This window comes from Oncorhynchus mykiss, chromosome 9 (assembly GCF_057628025.1).
Source record: "Oncorhynchus mykiss isolate SJ-2025 chromosome 9, ASM5762802v1, whole genome shotgun sequence".
NCBI classification, from domain to species: Eukaryota; Metazoa; Chordata; class Actinopteri; order Salmoniformes; family Salmonidae; genus Oncorhynchus; species Oncorhynchus mykiss.
Genome location: NC_143030.1, coordinates 7,960,768 through 7,984,562, shown reverse-complemented (window position 1 = coordinate 7,984,562; position 23,795 = coordinate 7,960,768). Strand labels below are relative to the sequence as shown.

General features: G+C 46.4%; 1 protein-coding gene across 1 annotated transcript in view; it reads left to right on the top strand.

Annotated features, from left to right (window-relative positions):
- The first annotated feature begins 15,430 nt into the window (after nt 1-15,430).
- LOC110511386 (uncharacterized) overlaps nt 15,431-23,795 on the top strand; it is a 33,885-nt gene continuing 25,520 nt past the window's right edge. The window contains exons 1-6 of the mRNA XM_090185665.1: nt 15,431-15,548; nt 17,545-19,466; nt 20,868-20,929; nt 21,206-21,244; nt 22,388-22,693; nt 22,820-22,941. Of these exons, the coding sequence (XP_090041791.1) occupies nt 15,431-15,548; nt 17,545-19,466; nt 20,868-20,929; nt 21,206-21,244; nt 22,388-22,693; nt 22,820-22,941 (2,569 nt within the window). The remainder of the gene's footprint in view (nt 15,549-17,544; nt 19,467-20,867; nt 20,930-21,205; nt 21,245-22,387; nt 22,694-22,819; nt 22,942-23,795) is intronic.

Below are 23,795 nucleotides of genomic sequence, written 5' to 3'. Positions count from 1 at the left end.
GCCTCCACATTGACTCTGTACCGTAATACCCTGTATATAGCCTCCACATTGACTCTGTACCGTAATACCCTGTATATAGCCTCCACATTGACTCTGTACCGTAATACCCTGTATATAGCCTCCACATTGACTCTGTACCGTAATACCCTGTATATAGCCTCCACATTGACTCTGTACCGTAATACCCTGTATATAGCCTCCACATTGACTCTGTACCGTAACACCCTGTATATAGCCTCCACATTGACTCTGTACCGTAATACCCTGTATATAGCCTCCACATTGACTCTGTACCGTAATACCCTGTATATAGCCTCCACATTGACTCTGTACCGTAATACCCTGTATATAGCCTCCACATTGACTCTGTACCGTAATACCCTGTATATAGCCTCCACATTGACTCTGTACCGTAATACCCTGTATATAGCCTCCACATTGACTCTGTACCGTAATACCCTGTATATAGCCTCCACATTGACTCTGTACCGTAATACCCTGTATATAGCCTCCACATTGACTCTGTACCGTAATACCCTGTATATAGCCTCCACATTGACTCTGTACCGTAATACCCTGTATATAGCCTCCACATTGACTCTGTACCGTAATACCCTGTATATAGCCTCCACATTGACTCTGTACCGTAATACCCTGTATATAGCCTCCACATTGACTCTGTACCATAATACCCTGTATATAACCACCACATTGACTCTGTACCGTAATACCCTGTATATAGCCTCCACATTGACTCTGTACCATAATACCCTGTATATAACCACCACATTGACTCTGTACCGTAATACCCTGTATATAACCACCACATTGACTCTGTACCGTAATACCCTGTATATAACCACCACATTGACTCTGTACCGTAATACCCTGTATATAACCACCACATTGACTCTGTACCGTAATACCGTGTATATAACCACCACATTGACTCTGTACCGTAATACCCTGTATATAGCCTCCACATTGACTCTGTACCGTAATACCCTGTATATAGCCTCCACATTGACTCTGTACCGGTACCCCCTGTGTATAGTCTCCACAATGACTCTGTACCGTAACACCCTGTATATAACCTCCACATTGACTCTGTACCGGTACCCCCTGTATATAGCCTCCACATTGACTCAGTACCGTAATACCCTGTATATAGCCTCCACATTGACTCTGTACCGTAATACCCTATATATAGCCTCCACATTGACTCTGTACCGTAACACCATGTATATAGCCTCCACATTGACCCTGTTCCCCCTGTATATAGTCTCCACATTAACTCTGTACCGTAACACCCTGTGTATAGCCTCCACATTGACTCTGTACCGGTACCCCCTGTGTATAGTCTCCACATTGACTCTGTACCGTAATACCCTGTACATAGCCTCCACATTGACTCTGTACCGTAATACCCTGTATATAGCCTCCACATTGACTCTGTACCGTAATACCCTGTATATAGCCTCCACATTGACTCTGTACCGTAACACCCTGTATATAGCCTCCACATTGACTCTGTACCGTAACAACCTGTATATAGCCTCCACATTGACTCTGTACCGTAACACCCTGTATATAGCCTCCACATTGACTCTGTACCGTAACACCCTGTATATAGCCTCCACATTGACTCTGTACCGTAACACCCTGTATATAGCCTCCACTTTGACTCTGTACCGTAACACCCTGTATATAGCCTCCACATTGACTCTGTATCGTAATACCTTGTATATAGCCTCCACATTGACTCTGTACCGTAATACCCTGTATATAGCCTCCACATTGACTCTGTACCGTAACACCCTGTATATAGCCTCCACATTGACTCTGTACCGTAATAACCTGTATATAGCCTCCACATTGACTCTGTACCGTAATATTCTGTATATAGCCTCCACATTGACTCTGTACCGTAATACCCTGTATATAGCCTCCACATTGACTCTGTACCGTAATACCCTGTATATAGCCTCCACATTGACTCTGTACCGTAACACCCTGTATATAGCCTCCACATTGACTCTGTACCGTAATACCCTGTATATAGCCTCCACATTGACTCTGTACCGTAATACCCTGTACTTAGCCTCCACATTGACTCTGTACCGTAATACCCTGTACATAGCCTCCACATTGACTCTGTACCGTAATACCCTGTATATAGCCTCCACATTGACTCTGTACCGTAATACCCTGTATATAGCCTCCACATTGACTCTGTACCGTAATACCCTGTATATAGCCTCCACATTGACTCTGTACCGTAATACCCTGTATATAGCCTCCACATTGACTCTGTACCGTAATACCCTGTATATAGCCTCCACACCCCCCTGTATATAGTGTTATTTTTTTACTGCTCCTCTTTAATTACTTGTTACTTTTATATCTCTTATTCTTATGGCTAAGGGCTTGTCAGTGAGCATTTCACTGTGTATTCTACACCTGTTGTATTCAGCATTTCACTGTGTAGTCTACACCTGTTGTATTCAGCATTTCACTGTATAGTCTACACCTGTTGTATTCAACCCATGTGACTAATAAAGTTTGATTTGATTTAATGTGTCTTTTAGATTCTGGAAACCTAATCTCAGACCAGTCCTTATCCCCGTAACACAACCTCTGTTGTTAAATACTTCTTGCAAGTATGACCTGAGGACAGCGACCCAACCGGTAAGTAAGATCTGAGGACAGTGACCCAACCGGTAAGTATGATCTGAGGACAGTGGCCCAACCAGTAAGTATGATCTGAGGACGGCGACCCAACCGGTAAGTATGATCTGAGGACAGCGACCCAACAGGTAAGTATGATCTGAGGACAGTGACCCAACCGATAAGTATGATCTGAGGACGGCGACCCAACCGGTAAGTATGATCTGAGGACAGTGACCCAACCGGTACCTATGATTTGAGGACAGTGACACAACAGGTAAGTATGATCTGAGGACAGCGAACCAACCGGTAAGTATGGTCTGAGGACAGCGACCCAACCGGTAACTATGATCTGAGGACAGCGACCCAACCGGTAAGTATGATCTGAGGACAGCGACCCAACCGGTAAGTATGATCTGAGGACAGTGACCCAACCGGTAAGTACGATCTGAGGACAGTGACCCAACCTGTAAGTATGATCTGAGGACAGCGACCCAACCGGTAAGTATGATCTGAGGACAGTGACCCCAACCGGTAAGTATGATCTGAGGACAGTGACCCAACCGGTAAGTATGATCTGAGAACGGCGACCCAACCGGTAAGTATGATCTGAGGACAGCGACCCAACCGGTAAGTATGATCTGAGGACAGTGACCCAACCGGTAAGTATGATCTGAGGACAGTGACCCAACCGGTAAGTATGATCTGAGGAGAGTGACCCAACCGGTAAGTATGATCTGAGGACAGCGACCCAACCGGTAAGTATGATCTGAGGACAGCGACCCAACCGGTAAGTATGATCTGAGGACAGTGACCCAACCGGTAAGTATGATCTGAGGACAGCGACCCAACCGGTAAGTATGATCTGAGGACAGCGACCCAACCGGTAAGTATGATCTGAGGACAGCGACCCAACCGGTAAGTATGATCCACTGACCGCTGAGCAACCCTCAGGGATGATGCCTCTTTCCTTCACTGATTAATGTGGCCTGCTATCCTTCACTGATTAATGTAGCCTCCTTTCCTTCACTGATTAATGTGGCCTCCTATCCTTCACTGATTAATGTGACCTCCTATCCTTCACTGGGGTTGTACAGCCTAGAGAGAGAGGGCAGTAGGAAGAAAGTGACAGACTTGTCACTTTAGATTGCCTTAGCTAAGGCGAGTTCAGTAATGGTATTCACAGGGAATAGAGTGAGCTAGGAGAGGAGGAGAGGAGGAGTGGAGACAGCTTGTAGTGAAGAGTTATACAGTGAAATGGTTCTCGATCTTGGATTTTGATATTTTTCCCCAATTAGATAAATCCTGTTACGGCTAGAGGAACATCGGGGGACATTGCAGAGCGCGGAATTCAAATCAAATGGTCTGTCTGTCTGTCTGTCTGTCTGTCTGTCTGTCTGTCTGTCTGTCTGTCTCTGTCTGTCTGTCTGTCTGTCTGTCTTTCTGTCTGTCTGTCTGTCTGTCTGTCTGTCTCTGTCTGTCTGTCTGTCTGTCTGTCTGTCTGTCTGTCTGTCTGTCTGTCTGTCTGTCTGTCTGTCTGTCTGTCTGTCTGTCTGTCTGTCTGTCTGTCTCTGTCCGTCTGTCTGTCTGTCTTTCTGCCTGTCTGTCTGTCTGTCTGTCTGTCTGTCTGTCTGTCTGTCTGTCTGTCTGTCTGTCTGTCTGTCTCTCTGTCTGTCTCTCTGTCTCTCTGTCTGTCTGTCTCTCTGTCTGTCTGTCTGTCTGTCTGTCTGTCTGTCTGTTACAAGTCATTACAACCTAAGAGGAAAGTTCCAATTCCCATACTATCATATTAGTGCTTAATGTTGTATCATATTGCAGTGCCCACTGTCTAATACATACTTAGTGATTTGATAGTTTGGATATTGACAAAAAAAAAATGTATTATTATTAATGCACCCTAGTGGCCTAAATCAGTAAATAATCATGTTTTAATTGGACATCAGAGTGTTCCCGAACCTCTCAACTCTGATCCTGATTGGCTAATGAACCATCTCTGCTCCACGTTGCCTAGCAACAACCCAGCAGGACTGCAGGGTCAGTTGGCCTGTGCATCATGGAGCAGTGTGGCAATTCAAAACACACACACACACACGCACGCACACACGCACACACGCACGCACGCACACACGCACGCACACACGCACACACGCACACACGCACACACACGCACACGCACACACCCCATGCACGGATGGGACATAAATCACTGTACTGTAAGTGCAGCAGGATTGAGCAAGGTGTCCTCTCCTTCAGTCACTCTGGCCAGTGCCAGTCAGGCAGACTGAAGACCAGCTGTGTTATGCCTCTGTGCCATATGGTCACCTCAGACCTTCTCCTTCACCTCTGCCCAAAGTCTCCTAGTGATGAATGAATCATGATCTTTACCAGTTTGGACTGGAAGAGATTTCCTTCTATCAACTCCCAGGATATCTGCCAATAAGGCCACAACCAGTCAACTCTGACACTGACGAGGTGATGAGGCTCAGACGCGGAAGCAAAGGAGCAGAGATAGGAGTTTAGAAACTTTGTTTCTTTCGTTTCAGTGGAAGTGGGACCGTATGCCTGTCTTTACCCTGTGATGGGGGGTAGTGGGACCGTATGTCTGTCTTTACCCTGTGATGGGGGGTAGTGGGACCATATGTCTGTCTTTACCCTGTGATGGGGGTAGTGGGACCGTATGTCTGTCTTTACCCTGTGATGGGGGTAGTGGGACCATATGTCTGTCTTTACCCTGTGATGGGGGGTAGGTAGTGGGACCGTATGTCTGTCTTTACCCTGTGATGGGGGGTAGTGGGACTGTATGCCTGTCTTTACCCTGTGATGGGGGGTAGTGGGACCATATGTCTGTCTTTACCCTGTGATGGGGGTAGTGGGACCGTATGCCTGTCTTTACCCTGTGATGGGGGTAGTGGGACCGTATGTCTGTCTTTACCCTGTGATGGGGGTAGTGGGACCATATGTCTGTCTTTACCCTGTGATGGGGGGTAGTGGGACCGTATGTCTGTCTTTACCCTGTGATGGGGGGTAGTGGGACCATATGTCTGTCTTTACCCTGTGATGGGGGTAGTGGGACCGTATGCCGTATGATGGGGGTAGTGGGACCATATGTCTGTCTTTACCCTGTGATGGGAAGTAGTAGGACCGTATGTCTGTCTTTACCCTGTGATGGGGGGTAGGTAGTGGGACCGTATGTCTGTCTTTACCCTGTGATGGGGGGTAGTGGGACTGTATGTCTGTCTTTACCCTGTGATGGGGGGTAGTGGGACCATATGCCTGTCTTTACCCTGTGATGGGGGTAGTGGGACCATATGTCTGTCTTTACCCTGTGATGGGGGGTAGTGGGACCGTATGTCTCTCTTTACCCTGTGATGGGGGGTAGTGGGACCATATGCCTGTCTTTACCCTGTGATGGGGGGTAGTGGGACCATATGTCTGTCTTTACCCTGTGATGGGGGGTAGTGGGACCGTCTGTCTGTCTTTACCCTGCGATGGGGGTAGTGGGACCGTATGCCTGTCTTTACCCTGTGATGGGGGTAGTGGGACCATATGTCTGTCTTTACCCTGTGATGGGGGTAGTGGGACCATATGTCTGTCTTTACCCTGTGATGGGGGGTAGTGGGACCATATGTCTGTCTTTACCCTGTGATGGGGGTAGGTAGTGGGACCGTATGCCGTATGATGGGGGTAGTGGGACCATATGCAGTATGATGGGGGTAGTGGGACCATATGCCGTATGATGGGGGTAGTGGGACCGTATGCAATATGATGGGGGTAGTGGGACCATATGCAGTATGCTGGGGGTAGTGGGACCGTATGCAGTATGATGGGGGTAGTGGGACCATATGCAGTATGATGGGGGTAGTGGGACCGTATGCAGTATGATGGGGGTAGTGGGACCGTATGCAGTATGATGGGGGTAGTGGGACCGTATGCAGTATGATGGGGGTAGTGGGACCGTATGCAGTATGATGGGGGTAGTGGGACCGTATGCAGTATGATGGGGGTAGTGGGACCGTATGCAGTATGATGGGGGTAGTGGGACCGTATGCAGTATGATGGGGGTAGTGGGACCATATGCAGTATGATGGGGGTAGTGGGACCATATGCCGTATGATGGGGGTAGTGGGACCTCATGCAGTATGATGGGGGTAGTGGGACCGTATGCAGTATGATGGGGGTAGTGGGACCGTATGCAGTATGATGGGGGTAGTGGGTAGTATAGTGACACATGGGGCGTCCGAGGGCAGTAGACTTCAGCACATTCATCCGCCAACAGGATAATTTGACAAACTCCTCATCTACTCCATGAGAATGGGGTGAGCACAGACTCAACCAATCTAAGGGTGATATTGTCTCACTTTGGCAACGCTCTAATGCACAGGTGTCCAACTCATTCCCCAGAGCAGGGTTTTCCACACCTCCCATGTACTTGATCAAATTATTAAGGTCACTAATTAATAAGGAACTCCCCTCACCTGGTTGTTTTGGGCTTAATTTAAAGGGAACAAACTAAAACCTGAAAACACTCGGCCCTCCCCATGGAATGTGTTTTGACAGCCCTGCTCTAATCTAGCAATCTATAATCCCAAATGTGTTTTGACAGCCTTGCTCTAATCTAGCAATCTATAATCCCGAATGAGTTTTGACAGCCCTGCTCTAATCTAGCAATCTATAATCCCAAATGTGTTTTGACAGCCCTGCTCTAATCTAGCAATCTATAATCCCAAATGTGTTTTGACAGCCTTGCTCTAATCTAGCAATCTATAATCCCGAATGAGTTTTGACAGCCCTGCTCTAATCTAGCAATCTATAATCCCAAATGTGTTTTGACAGCCCTGCTCTAATCTAGCAATCTATTAATCCCAAATGTGTTTTGACAGCCCTGCTCTAATCTAGCAATCTATAATCCCAAATGAGTTTTGACAGCCCTGCTCTAATCTAGCAATCTATAATCCCAAATGGGTTTTGACAGCCCTGCTCTAATCTAGCAATCTATAATCCCAAATGTGTTTTGACAGCCCTGCTCTAATCTAGCAATCTATAATCCCAAATGAGTTTTGACAGCCCTGCTCTAATCTAGCAATCTATAATCCCAAATGTGTTTTGACAGCCCTGCTCTAATCTAGCAATCTATAATCCCAAATGAGTTTTGACAGCCCTGCTCTAATCTAGCAATCTATAATCCCAAATGTGTTTTGACAGCCTTGCTCTAATCTAGCAATCTATAATCCCGAATGAGTTTTGACAGCCCTGCTCTAATCTAGCAATCTATAATCCCAAATGTGTTTTGACAGCCCTGCACTAATCTAGCAATCTATAATCCCAAATGTGTTTTGACAGCCCTGCTCTAATCTAGCAATCTATAATCCCAAATGAGTTTTGACAGCCCTGCTCTAATATAGCAATCTATAATCCCAAATGTGTTTTGACAGCCCTGCTCTAACCTAGCAATCTATAATCCCAAATGTGTTTTGACAGCCCTGCTCTAATCTAGCAATCTATAAATCCCAAATGAGTTTTGACAGCCCTGCTCTAATCTAGCAATCTATAATCCCAAATGTGTTTTGACAGCCCTGCTCTAATCTAGCAATCTATTAATCCCAAATGTGTTTTGACAGCCCTGCTCTAATCTAGCAATCTATAATCCCAAATTAGTTTTGACAGCCCTGCTCTAATCTAGCAATCTATAATCCCAAATGGGTTTTGACAGCCCTGCTCTAATCTAGCAATCTATAATCCCAAATGTGTTTTGACAGCCCTGCTCTAATCTAGCAATCTATAATCCCAAATGAGTTTTGACAGCCCTGCTCTAATCTAGCAATCTATAATCCCAAATGTGTTTTGACAGCCCTGCTCTAATCTAGCAATCTATAATCCCAAATGTGTTTTGACAGCCCTGCTCTAATCTAGCAATCTATAATCCCAAATGTGTTTTGACAGCCTTGCTCTAATCTAGCAATCTATAATCCCGAATGAGTTTTGACAGCCCTGCTCTAATCTAGCAATCTATAATCCCAAATGTGTTTTGACAGCCCTGCTCTAATCTAGCAATCTATAATCCCAAATGTGTTTTGACAGCCCTGCTCTAATCTAGCAATCTATAATCCCAAATGAGTTTTGACAGCCCTGCTCTAATATAGCAATCTATAATCCCAAATGTGTTTTGACAGCCCTGCTCTAACCTAGCAATCTATAATCCCAAATGTGTTTTGACAGCCCTGCTCTAATCTAGCAATCTATAAATCCCAAATGAGTTTTGACAGCCCTGCTCTAATCTAGCAATCTATAATCCAAAATGTGTTTTGACAGCCCTGCTCTAATCTAGCAATCTATAATCCCAAATGTGTTTTGACAGCCCTGCTCTAATCTAGCAATCTATTAATCCCAAATGTGTTTTGACAGCCCTGCTCTAATCTAGCAATCTATAATCCCAAATGTGTTTTGACAGCCCTGCTCTAATCTAGCAATCTATTAATCCCAAATTAGTTTTGACCGTAATGTGTTCATTCATCTCATCTATCCATCCTCCTCTCCGTTTCATACAGACCTCCGTCATCTATCCATCCTCCTCTCCGTTTCATACAGACCTCCGTCATCTATCCATCCTCCTCTCCGTTTCATACAGACCTCCGTCATCTATCCATCCTCCTCTCCGTTTCATACAGACCTCCGTCATCTATCCATCCTCCTCCTGACCCATCTCTATTCATTCTTCCCTTTCATGTGGAAAAATCATCGGAGCTGATTTGAACCTGGGTCCCTTCTGCTTTCATTAAAACTGTGTTAGCCCTCCGAGCTAAGGTCTATAAGACATTAGTTTAAGTTGCTTTCGCAAGGTAGCCCAGTGGTTAGAGCGTTGGGCCAGTAACCGTAAAGGTTTGCTAGATTGGATCCCCGAGCTGACAAAGGTACAAATCTGTCATTCTGCCCCTGAACAAGGCAGTTACCCCACTCTTCCTAAGCCATCATTGTAACTGAGAATGTGTTCTTAACTGTCTTGCCTAGTTTAAATAAAGATTAAATAAATAAATGATGTTAAATTTGGTAAATTATTCTGTGAATTTGGTGTTGATGTAGGGCTTGGGTTCCCCCATCTGGCGAAGAATAGCTACTACAAGTTCCTCCAATCAACTCCTCTGTTTTCAGTGGGTCTATGACGTTGTTCGGATGAGATAGTCGAATGCGCATGCGCAAATCCTTGGATTCGCTTGGAGAGAAAGACAAGTACGAGATTTCTCCATAGAAAAGAACCGAAAATAACAGAAGGTATGTAACAAAAATCCTATTTCACAAGACAGAAGAGATTAGTTCGTATGTGATTTAAAACGGACAATACCGCTGGCTGAAAGTAGAAACTCGGGTTTGTGTCCTCTGTCGCTTAATGCAACACGATACAGGAAATACAAAATGGAGGGCTGATGTTTTTCGGAAAGTCAAAGACGCAAAAGGCAGCTGTGATCTATCACGTCTTAGGGTGACCACATTTAAAATGCCCAAATGCGGGACATTCGTAGGACAGTGTAGCCTAGATACATATATATATTTTGTGTGCAGCACCCCCCCAACACAGCCCCCCTCCCCCCAAAACACAGCCCCCCCCCAAAAACACAGCCCCCTCCCCCCCAAAACACGCCAATAGGATCTCTGGCTTGTTCTGCCCACAATTACACATTTTCTGTTACGAACAGACTACGTTTTGTAGACATTTTTTTTAACCTTTTGTCAAAGGTTTAAATGTTTGATTGTTTGAGTGTTAATTAAGGTGATTTGAGTTATTGCACCTCAGAGTAGGCGTTCCCTAACGAGGAATGAGCCAATAGGATCTCAAGCTTGTTCTGCCCACAATGACTAATTTGTTTCCATTGGAAACGACAGGCAGTGGGATATCAGGTTATGCTGGCTATGCTATTCAATTTGGATCTGTAATGTTACTCATTTTAGCATTATGTGATCTTCCAATTCAGCTTTGATCTAACTTTATGGGACTCCCAATCACAACAAGGTTGTGATACAGCCCAGGATTCGAACCAGGGTCTGTAGTGACTCCTCTAGCACCGAGACGCAGTGCCTTAGACAGCTGCACCTCTCGGGATCCCAGTGATCACCCTTATCACAGCCTAACCAAAAACCAATCTTCCGGTTTTCTGTGAAATCTGTATGATTTTTAACATGCATCACAAAACTTCCTTCTGGATGGGGGACTGGCTGTTGTGTGCACATGATTGTTTGGCTAGCAATGCTTGCTAGCTAATAGTTTACAGCCTGTAAAGTGTGGCACTAGCCACTACATTTCTGTTAGCTAGCTAATAGTTTGTATTCTGTAAAGTGTGGCACTAGCCACTACATTTCTGTTAGCTGGCTAATAGTTTACAGCCTGTAAAGTGTGGCACTAGCCACTACATTTATGTTAGCTAGCTAATAGTTTGTATTCTGTAAAGTGTGGCACTAGCCACTACATTTCTGTTAGCTAGCTAATATTTTGTATTCTGTAAAGTGTGGCACTAGCCACTACATTTCTGTTAGCTGGCTAATAGTTTGCAGCCTGTAAAGTGTGGCACTAGACACTACATTTCTGTTAGCTAGCTAATAGTTTGTATTCTGTAAAGTGTGGCACTAGCCACTACATTTCTGTTAGCTGGCTAATAGTTTACAGCCTGTAAAGTGTGGCACTAGCCACTACATTTATGTTAGCTAGCTAATAGTTTGTATTCTGTAAAGTGTGGCACTAGCCACTACATTTCTGTTAGCTAGCTAATATTTTGTATTCTGTAAAGTGTGGCACTAGCCACTACATTTCTGTTAGCTGGCTAATAGTTTGCAGCCTGTAAAGTGTGGCACTAGACACTACATTTCTGTTAGCTAGCTAATAGTTTGTATTCTGTAAAGTGTGGCACTAGCCACTACATTTATGTTAGTTAGCTAATAGTTTGCAGCCTGTAAAGTGTGGCACTAGCTACTACATTTCTGTTAGCTAGCTAATAATATATGTCAGAGTTTTCTAATTATTAGTGAATTTGTATTGATCTCCTCTCTAAGTTGAGAGTTGTAACACGAGCTAATCAGCCATCTGGCTCGGTGGCTAACTCCTTGCACCTTGTGGTGTGCACATGACCAATGAACGAGCAGATGCTGTTTAGGTCAAACGAGGACACCAATTGCATTGAATTCAACATTGGGCATAAATGAGCGTTTTGTATCAGGAAAGTTACCTCACACGACCTCTACAAGCCATAATTCAGAATGACATGTATTTTACCGGTTGTCTGTGCCGTCGGTCCTTTTTGCAGGTCGGAATGTGTACCCACAGGATATCCATAATTGCATCAACCTTTTCAAAGTGCTGTTTAGTTGGGTTCATATTTCATATCACCCGACAGCACCGCGGCAGAACCACGTAAACACGTGCACGAGAAGCATGCGTATGTAACGGATGTGAAACGGCTAGCTTAGTTAGCGGTGTGCGCTTAATAGCGTTTCAATTGGTGACGTCACTTGCTCTGAGACCTTGAAGTAGTGGTTCCCCTTGCTCTGCAAGGGCCGCGGCTTTTGTGGCGCGATGGGTAACGATGGTTCGAGGGTGACTGTTGATGTGTGCAGAAGGTCCCTGGTTCGCGCCCGGGTATTGGCGAGGGGACGGTCTAAAGTTATACTGTTACACGTACTAGCCGAGCTGGTGCACGTGGTGATTGAAATATGAACCCACTAACCAGCACTTTATTTATGATTTATTTCACCTTTATTTAACCAGGTAGGCTAGTTGAGAACACCTTTATTTAACCAGGTAGGCTAGTTGAGAACAAGTTCTCATTTGCAACTGCGACCTGGCCAAGATAAACGCATAGCCGTGTGAACAGACAACACAGAGTTACACATGGAGTAAACAATAAACAAGTCAATAACACAGTAGAAAAAAAAGAGAGTCTATATACATTGTGTGCAAAATGCATGAGGAGGTAGGCGAATCATTTTGCAGATTAACACTGGAGTGATAAATGATCAGATGGTCATGTACAGGTATAGATACTGGTGTGCAAAAGAGCAGAAAAGTAAATAAATATAAACAGTATGGGGATGAGGTAGGTAAAATTGGGTGGGCTATTTACCGATAGACTATGTACAGCTGCAGCGATCGGTTAGCTGCTCAGATAGCAGATGTTTGAAGTTAGTGAGGGAGATATAAGTCTCCAACTTCAGCGATTTTTGAAATTCGTTCCAGTCACAGGAAGCAGAGAACTGGAGAGAACTTGGCTTTAGGGATGATCAGTGAGATACACCTGCTGGAGCGCGTGCTACGGGTGGGTGTTGCCATCGTGACAAGTGAACTGAGATAAGGCGGAGCTTTACCTAGCATGAACTTGTAGATGACCTGGAGCCAGTGGGTCTGGCGACGAATATGTAGCGAGGGCCAGCTGACTAGAGCATACAGGTCGCAGTGGTGGGTGGTATAAGGTGCTTTAGTAACAAAACTGATGGCACTGTGATAAACTGCATCCAGTTTGCTGAGTAGAGTATTAGCAGCTATTTTGTAGATGACGTCGCCGAAGTCGAGGATCGGCAGGATAGTCAGTTTTACTAGGGTAAGTTTGGCGGCGTGAGTGAAGGAGGCTTTGTTGCGGAATAGAAAGCCGACTCTAGATTTGATTTTAGATTGGAGATGTTTGATATGAGTCTGGAAGGAGAGTTTACAGTCTAGCCAGACATCTAGGTATTTATAGATGTCCACATATTCTAGGTCGGAACCATCCAGGGTGGTGATGCGGGTGCAGGCAGCGAACGGTTGAAAAGCATGCATTTGGTTTTACTAGCGTTTAGGAGCAGTTGGAGGCCACGGAAGGAGTGTTGTATGGCATTGAAGCTCGTTTGGAGGTTAGATAGCACACTGTCCAAGGACGGGCCGGAAGTATACAGAATGGTGTCGTCTGCGTAGAGGTGGATCAGGGAATCGCCCGCAGCAAGAGCAACATCATTGATATATACAGAGAAAAGAGTCGGCCCGAGAATTGAACCCTTTGGCACCCCCATAGAGACTGCCAGAGGACCGGACAGCATGCCCTCCGATTTGACACACTGAACTCTGTCTGCAAAGTAGTTGGTGAACCAGGCAAGGCAGTCATTAGAAAAACCGAGGCTACTGAGTCTGCTGATAAGAATATGGTGATTGACAGAGTCGAAAGCCTTGGCCAGGTCGATGAAGACGGCTGCACAGTACTGTCTTTTATCGATGGCGGTTATGATATCATTTAGTACCTTGAGCGTGGCTGAGATGCACCCGTGACCAGCTCGGAAATCCGATTGCACAGCGGAGAAGGTACGGTGGGATTCGAGATGGTCAGTGACCTGTTTGTTGACTTGGCTTTCGAAGACCTTAGATAGGCAGGGCAGGATGGATATAGGTCTGTAACAGTTTGGGTCCAATGTGTCTCCCCCTTTGAAGAGGGGGATGACTGCGGCAACTTTCCAATCCTTGGGGATCTCAGACGATATGAAAGAGAGGCTGAACAGGCTGGTAATAGGGGTTGCGACAATGGCGGCGGATAGTTTCAGAAATAGACGGTCCAGATTGTCAAGCCCAGCTGATTTGTACGGGTCCAGGTTTTGCAGCTCTTTCAGAACATCTGCTATCTGGATTTGGGTAAAGGAGAACCTGGAGAGGCTTGGGCGAGTAGCTGCGAGGGGGGGGGGGGGGCTGTTGGCTGAGGTTGGAGTAGCCAGGAGGAAGGCATGGCCAGCCGTTGAGAAATGCTTGTTGAAGTTTTCGATAATCATGGATTTATCGGTGGTGACCGTGTTACCTAGCCTCAGTGCAGTGGGCAGCTGGGAGGAGGTGCTCTTGTTCTCCATGGACTTTACAGTGTCCCAGAACCTTTTGGCGTTAGAGCTACAGGATGCAACTTTCTGCCTGAAGAAGCTGGCCTTTGCTTTCCTGACTGACTGCGTGTATTGGTTCCTGACTTCCCTGAACAGTTGCATATCGCGGGGACTATTCGATGCTATTGCACTACGCCACAGGATGTTTTTGTGCTGGTCGAGGGCAGTCAGGTCTGGAGTGAACCAAGGGCTATATCTGTTCTTAGTTCAGAATTTTTTGAACGGAGCATGCTTATCTAAAATGGTGAGGAAGTTACTTTTAAAGAATGATCCTCAACTGACGGGATGAGGTCAATATCCTTCCAGGATACCCGGGCCAGGTCGATTAGAAAGGCCTGCTCGCAGAAGTGTTTTAGGGAGCGTTTGACAGTGATGAGGGGTGGTCGTTTGACTGCGGATCCGTAGCGGATACAGGCAATGAGGCAGTGATCGCTGAGATCCTGGTTGAAGACAGCGGAGGTGTATTTGGAGGGCCAGTTGGTCAGGATGACGTCTATGAGGGTGCCCTTGTTTACAGATTTAGGGTTGTACCTGGTGGGTTCCTTCATGATTTGTGTGAGATTGAGGGCATCTAGCTTATATTGTAGGACTGCCGGGGTGTTAAGCATATCCCAGTTTAAGTCACTTAACAGAACAAACTCTGAAGCTAGATGATGGGGGGCAATCAATTCACAAATGGTGTCCAGGGCACAGCTGGGAGCTGAGGGGTGTCGGTAGCAGGCGGCAACAGTGAGAGACTTATTTCTGGAGAGAGTAATTTTTAAAATTAGTAGTTCGAACTGTTTGGGTATGGTTTGCTCTTATGGCTATTATCACCATGAAAAGGTTGATGCAATTATGGATTTCCTGTATCATCGTCTTGAAAACTTGACATTCCTACCTGCAAAAAAAATAAATGTCGATCAACCGCGTGGACAACCGCGTGGACAACCGCGTGGACAACCGCGTGGACAACCGCGTGGACAACCGCGTGGACAACCGCGTGGACAACCGCGTGGCGCGTGGACAACCGCGTGGACAACCGCGTGGACAACCGCGTGGACAACCGCGTGGACAACCGGTTAAGCAAGTTCCAACATTCTGCCGTGTAGAAGTCGCATGAGGAAACTTTCCTGATCCAAATGCTAATTTGTTCCCGATGTAGAGAATTGAAATGAAATTCAACGTGGGGTTTCCGGGCCAGGCGGCGCATGCTACTGAGTCTTTACCCGGATACTGCAACCGGGGCGGCAGAGTAGCCTAGTGGTTAGAGCGTTGGACTAGTAACTGAAAGGTTGCAAGTTCAAATCTCCAAGCTGACAAGGTCGTTCTGCCCCTGAACAGGCAGTTAACCCACTGTTCCTAGGCCGTCATTGAAAATAAGAATTTGTTCTTAACTGACTTGCCTAGTTAAATAAAGGTAAAATTAAAAATGTAAACGACCAAGTCCAAACACTGTTTTTTTCCCCTATATTTAGTAGACAATTCAATGTTTGTCCCCGTCCTCGTGGTAACATGGCGTTATTCCCCGTCCCCGTGGTAACATGGCGTTATTCCGCGTCCCCGTGGTAACCTCGCAGACAATCCATTTAGACCAGGTGTTTGAAATGTGTGCTCTTTCCCAGCTATTAAAAGGCGGCTATTTAAGAGATCTATTGAAGAGGCTTTTCATTGGAAGTTTGACGGAGTGTGTTTCCCACCATTTTAATATGTTGCTGTTATAGAAGTTGTTGGTTTCATTGCTTAATGATGATGATGATGATGATGATGATGACGATAATAATAAAATGTTTGCTGTTTAAATATTTAGGTTTTCCATCAGGTCTTATAGGGCCTTGTTCCACTCGTGGTCACTGCAACGTTATAGAATAATCTATCGACATTATTGCGTAAGCGCAATTTTATTTTTATTTTACATAGTTATGCCAGGATTGGACTTGTTTTTGGTATTGTCAAATGCAGTAGTTTGGGGCACGTGGTCAGCTCTGTTATCAGCTGATCTCTCTGTGTTTAATCACACGTGAAAACATCTACAGCCTTCCTATCAGTATAGAATATCCTGATGCAAAGATACATGAACATGATTCATATATACGAAGCCAATCACAGTAGGAAACTGTTTAAAATCCAGGCTCGGGTACGGGTTCTCCTTGCACCTATTTTACCCACTATCTTTCTCTGCGGGTGGTGGTGATGGGTTCCCTTCTCTCAAAACTGGTTTTTATGAAGCAGGTTTTTGAAGTTCAGCTTTCATGTCTCAACGCTTTGCACCATGACGTTAACCACTTTGAATATAAACACGCTGTTAAGAATATTTTCTCGTCAACATTATCGGACAGTGTATTAGTGTGGGTTAGAGACATGAATTGGTTTAGTTGACTCTCAAGTGCAGTGTTCTGTTTGGTTATACAACTTTCAGATCGTTGTCTTATGAAGTTCCGTTACAACTAATCCTGACACCGTTTCTTAATTTATGCATCCACGTAACCTTTCACATTTTGATTCGGTAATCAATAGCTTACACTTAACCCTACTAAATCTGATCTTTAGCGAAACTAGTTAAGCCCCGTTTCATTACTGAATAAACTATTTCCCTTGGCAGTCTATTATCTTAAAAGTATGACTGAAAACTTTTTGTAAACCTTTTGTTTAAAAAAAAGCTACTTGCATTCTTGCAAATTTCACTAAAGCAGTGCATGGAGTTTGTAAAATAATGTTGTATGTTTTTCACGATGACTACTTCTCCCCCTCCTGTCTGTTCCCTGTTTGCTTGCTGTTTTTCTTTCCCCCAGTGAAGATGCAGGAACTGTCTTCTTCTGCTCTGACCTAACCAACAGAACCCCGATGATGTTCTAGAAGCTGTTCTAGAACAGTTTGACACACAACTGATGTGAAAAGTGTTTCAGTGTGGAAATAGACTGGAAACTGACCAAATCGATCAATCGCAGAAATCCAGTCTGCTTTCCAGTTTGATTACTACTGTCCATAGCCCTGTCCCAGGGCGAGCCAGAGAGAAGACCAACCAGTAACCCTCCTGTGTGTTTCTCCTCTCCAACTCTTTCAGCTTTGCGTTGCTATTGGATCGTTGCGCTGCTCCCCTTTCCAGCCCGCTGAATCCGATTGGAGGGCTGGGAGTTGGGATCCCGCCCCTGCAGCTCCTCTTAGGCCACGCCTCCCTGCAGCTGGCCCAGCTCGTTACCGCTGCAACCGCCACTTCTGCCGCCAACCCCCCCACCACCCTACACTCACCACCTCTCGCCTCCTTCATCAACCTCCTCACAGCAGCAGCTACCGTCAATAACATGTCCCGTCCCCTATATAACCCCTTAGGGGATCAGTACTCTTCACAGGCCCAGAGATCTGCCGCCCAGATGGGGCAGTACGGACTCACACAATCCCAGGCAGGAAGGGACCCTCTGGGGGCCTCCCGCCTTGGTCTGGGGTCTGGTGGTGGTGGTGGTGGTTCCTCCGGCCAGGGAGGCATGATGTCCTCGATGGTGGCCCAGCAGATGGGGTATAACCCGGGGCAGAGATCGACCGAGATGACCCCGGAGATGGAAACCTCCATAGACCACCACATCCGCGGGGCCAGAGAGGAGGTGAGGCTGCTCAGCCAGTTGATGCAGCAAAATAAGAACCAGCAGGTCTCACTGGACGCCCAAGACCTTTGCCTAAGTCGTGACCCCATGGACGAGCTCTCGTCTGGGGGAGGGCTGGGCGGTTACACCCCTGGCCGGACCTCCAGCGACCAGCAAAGTTCCATGGACCCCTGGTCTGGCTTCCTGACCCAGTCTGCTTCCTCCAAACTCTTCTCCTCCACCCTTCCTCAGTACCAAAGCCAAACCTCTGGGTTTGGAGGTGCGGGAGTGCTGGGGTCCACCTCAAGAGGTTCCGAGGCTCCCATGAGCGCCTCGTCCACAGCCTCTCGTCCAGCCCGGTACACGTCCAAGTCCGCCAGCAGCATCCTGGCGAGTTTCGGCTTGTCCAACGAAGACCTGGAGCTCCTCAGCCACTACCCAGACGATCAACTGACCCCAGACAACCTGCCCTTCATCCTCAGAGACATCCGCATCCGTAAGGCCAATAGAACTATGGATGTGGACCCTCGGCCCAAGGTAGGCGGTGGACCTGGCCCAGGGTCCGACCACGGTGGTGGAGGACAGAGCAAAGTGATCGATTACGAACATTCTCGCGCTACTAAATATGACAGTTATGATGATGGCGATAATAGCCAACCCGATAATTACAGCTCGCGCAATCCGCTCCCGAAAGAGAAGGCAAAATATGACATGGTCAGAGACTCGCTGAGCGGGTACGCCGGCCATTCCATGACCTCCGACCTTTCCAAGCAGCGTACCCAACAGCAGCACATCCACAGCCCTGCGGTCCAGAGCCCCATGCCCATGACAGACACAGGCTCTCGCATCGGCCTTCCTCCGCCTTCCAGCCAACCCCAGCAGACCCTCAAAACCCACGGCTCATCCTCTAAAGCGACATCCAAGTCCATGAACATCCCTGTCCGCAGCGGAGACCAAGGACTCAACCGACTCCTGGCGTCCCAGAATCAAGGCAGCGCTCGGGGCCACGCTCAGCCCCGGTCCGGCCTGGTGGTTCTTGGTGGTGGAGATGGAGCTGGGGTTGGAATTCCAGGACTCAGGGTTGGAGGTGTCCCGGTCGGGGTTCCTCCTCCCACGACACCCCCCATTTGGCCTTCCATATTCCCCATCATGAACCCGTCAATCCCACCTCCTGGTCATGTCCCGGTGACTTTTCCTCCGCCCCGGATTGGTCCGATGCCTTCCATGCACCAGCAGATGAACCTACCTCCCCCGATGATGATGATGACGAAGAGGTTACCGACCCCGACCATGATGAGCGATTACTCCGCAGCTTCTCCCAGATTCTTTCCTCATACCTGTTCTCTCTGTAACATAGAATGTGCCCATCTAAAGGTGAGTTTTTTCGCCATTCCTGTCTTGACCTGGATTCTAAATACTGTTTGAGATTGTTATACTTTGAGTACTGGTTGATTTCTTTCCTTGGAAGGCCAAAATACTATTTTTATGTTTATGTTTCTACCTGGTATCCCATGTCTGTTTCAGTCCCGGATAATAGACCAGGTGTTTTAGCCCTCCAGAAACGGCTCCAGCTGTTTCAGTTTCAGGGGATCAATCAAGTACATATATAGTATTTGAAATCTCAAATAGTATTTGAACCCAGTTCTGATCCTCTCCAGACTGATTGTGTGCCTTTAAAAAAAAATATATATATATATTGTTGAACCTCATGTTGTAACTCAAGACTTTTGCTTCTTGTTGAATCCATTTTTGTTTATTCAAACACTTCAGTCTAGCTGTGATTGTCTCATGTATTTCACGGTGAGTTGAGACGTTCTAACATGGATGAAAATTATTAAATAAAACAGAAAAGCTTTTTTTTTTTTTTATAAAAAAATGTTTTCTCCTCGGAGTATGAAGACATCGAATCCTGGACTGAATTCAACATTATTTTATTGTCGTTATTGAAAATTGTGTAATGTCATGAGATTTTTTAAAAATTTTAAAATTTTACATTTTTTAAACCTTGAAATATTGTCATTTGTTTGTAAAATTAAGACATTCTGTTATAAAATGCAGTTTTATTTGTGACTTTTGATGACCGTGATTTGCCATGAGGAAGACGAGTGCTCGAAGACGATACAACCAACGACAAGATGAGAAGCTGCCAGAGAACAACCATCAATCAATCAATCAAATGTATTTATAAATCAGCTGATGTCACAGTGCTGTACAGAAACAAGGAAGTTTAGGCTCCATCTCTAGACGTTGACCGTTGTGAATTAATGGACTATTTACGCCACTTAATGTTTTCTACTCAAACCCCTGATATCATTGTATTATATACCCTTGTGTTTAAACCAGTGACACAACACACTACTTACTGCGTTTTAATTTAAAAAAAATATACAATTGGTTTAGTCACTTTGGGAAGTACGTTGTTTTTTGGGAAGAAGATGGCTGCCGAGAGACTGCTGAGAGGATCCGTTCCAGAGAAGAACCCCGGAAGATTCCAGATGCTGCCATTGTTTTTCTCCAGCATCAGACTTTTGCTGTTAATCTTTTTCTTGGTAGAACAGAGAGCCTATTTTTACCATGTTCTTTTTTTTCCCCCAACATTGTATAAATCAACTCCTGCTATGAAAGCAGAAAGAAATTGGACTCTGTTGAGAAAAAAACAAACAAATGTATTGAAAGTGCTTGATTTAGAGGAGTTTGGGGGTTATTGGTGGTGTTGAGAGGTGAGGAGGGTGAAGACCCAGACTGATTGTCTCTGTTTGCTGTTTTGATCAACAGAACTGGATCGAGCATCAAAACACCGGTCTCCACGTTGAGAATTGCCGTCTACTTAGTACATCGTGAGTCTTCTTCTCTCTCTTTTTATATATCACTTCTCCCTTTCTCTCTTTTCTCAGCCCCCCCCCCCCAATTCCTCTCCCCTCATCTCCTCCTCAAAAAACCCACTTTAGGAAAAAGTCTTGAGTGGGGAGGGCGTTGATATCTTGTCCAATACAGTTGAGAATAAGGAGATTTGGATGCGAGGAAAATCGCAGAAATAGGAATTGAAATCTACGCCCACTGATGACCTCACGTTGTAGCTTGTGCCAGTCACCTGTTCCATTTCCTCCTTCCAGGTATCCCGACTGGAACGTGGAAACTGTAGCTGTATCAAGGTGAGTCCCCTACATGTACTGTGGTCTATAATAGAAGGTAATTAAATGTCCCTTCGATTTAGGTCACTGCTGACTGAATGGTTTAGGTCACTGCTGACTGAATGGTTTAGGTCACTGCTGACTGAATGGTTTAGGTCACTACTGACTGAATGGTTTAGGTCACTGCTGACTGAATGGTTTAGGTCACTGCTGACTGAATGGTTTAGGTCACTGCTGACTGAATGGTTTAGGTCACTGCTGACTGAATGGTTTAGGTCACTGCTGACTGAATGGTTTAGGTCACTGCTGACTGAATGGTTTAGGTCACTGCTGACTGAATGGTTTAGGTCACTGCTGACTGAATGGTTTAGGTCACTGCTGACTGAATGATTTAGGTCACTGCTGACTGAATGGTTTAGGTCACTGCTGACTGAATGGTTTAGGTCACTGCTGACTGAATGGTTTAGGTCACTGCTGACTGAATGGTTTAGGTCACTGCTGACTGAATGGTTTAGGTCACTGCTGACTGAATGGTTTAGGTCACTGCTGACTGAATGGTTTAGCAAGTTGAGTCTCAGCGTCTGTTGGAAGTATGTAAACACTCCCCTTTTCATCCTTTACGTTACCAACCAGAATAACTTCATCAGCCTGACCACCTCTTCCTTCTCTCATCCTCCTCCTCTCTTCCCTCCCCCCTCTTTCTCCCCTTTCCTCCCCCTCTCTTTCTCCCCTTTCCTCCCCCTCTCTTTCTCCCCTTTCCCCCCCTCTTTCTCCCCTTTCCTCCCCCTCTCTCTCCTTTCCTCCCCCTCTCTTTCTCTCCTTTCTTCCCCCTCTCTCCCCTTTCCTCCCCCTCTCTTTCTCCCCTTTCCTCCCCCTCTCTTTCTCCCCCCTCTCCCCTTTCCTCCCCCTCTCTTTCTCCCCTTTCCTCCCCCTCTCTTTCTCCCCCCTCTCCCCTTTCCTCCCCCCCTCTTTCTCCCCTTTCCTCCCCCTCTCTTTCTCCCCTTTCCTCCCCCTCTCTTTCTCCCCCTCTCTCCCCTCTTTCTCCACTTTCCTCCCCCCCTCTTTCTCCCCTTTCCTCCCCCTCTCCTTCTCCCCTTTCCTCCCCCTCTCTTTCTCCCCTTCCCCCCCTCCCCCTCTTTCTCCCCTTTCCTCCCCTGCTCCTAGTAGAAATGAAAGCAGCCAGTTGTCCTCCAAGCGCCGTCGGAGGACACGCTCCGCCTCCCGTTCTTCATCCTGGTCTCGCTCTCCTTCTCCTCCTCCTCGCCCCTTCTCCTACCACACCCCTTCCTCCTCTACTCGCCGACATCGATCCAGGGAACGATCCCGCGAACGTCGACACAACACCACCACCCGGCGTTCCCGGTCTCCGGGTTCACTTCGGGGCAGGGAGAGAGAACGTGACCCTCCGGCCTCGTCGTCTTCCCACCGGGATCAGGAACGTCGACCTCAGACAGCCTCTTCATCCCGGAGGTAAGATAACAGACTTTTAAATGAGTTAATATGTATGAATATTCCTCTTTTAAATGAGTTAATATGTATGAATATTCCTCTTTTAAATGAGTTAATATGTATGACTATTCCTATTCCTTCATCCAGGTCGCGCTCTAGGAGCTATGAGCGGGAGAGAGCGAGGGAACGTCGGGAGACGACGAGGAGGAGCAGCCTGCCGAAGTCTAACAGTGCTGAGAGACTGGCCAAGAAACTACTGGAGTCATCTGGTGAGACACACACACACACACACACTGGAGTCATCTGGTGAGACACACGCACACCAGTGCACGGTTCTGTCTGTCTGGTGGCTGACCTGCCTATACTGATAGATAGACCTAGTGCACAGTTCTGACTGTCTGTCTGGTGTCTGACCTGCCTATACTGATAGATAGACCTAGTACACGGTTCTGTCTGTCTGGTGTCTGACCTGCCTATACTGATTGATAGACCTAGTGCACAGTTCTGTCTGGTGACTGACCTGCCTATACTGATAGATAGACCTAGTGCACGGTTCTGTCTGTCTGGTGGCTGACCTGCCTATACTGATAGATAGACCTAGTGCACGGTTCTGTCTGTCTGTCTGGTGGCTGACCTGCCTATACTGATAGATAGACCTAGTGCACGGTTCTGTCTGTCTGGTGACTGACCTGCCTATACTGATAGATAGACCTAGTACACGGTTCTGTCTGTCTGTCTGTCTGGTGGCTGACTTGCCTATACTGATAGATAGACCTAGTGTACGGTTCTGTCTGGTGGCTGACCTGCCTATACTGATAGATAGACCTAGTGTACGGTTCTGTCTGGTGACTGACCTGCCTATACTGATAGATAGACCTAGTGTACGGTTCTGTCTGGTGGCTGATCTGCCTATACTGATAGATAGACCTAGTGCACGGTTCTGTCTGGTGACTGACCTGCCTATACTGATAGATAGACCTAGTGTACGGTTCTGTCTGGTGGCTGATCTGCCTATACTGATAGATAGACCTAGTGCACGGTTCTGTCTGGTGACTGACCTGCCTATACTGATAGATAGACCTAGTACACGGTTCTGTCTGTCTGTCTGGTGGCTGACCTGCCT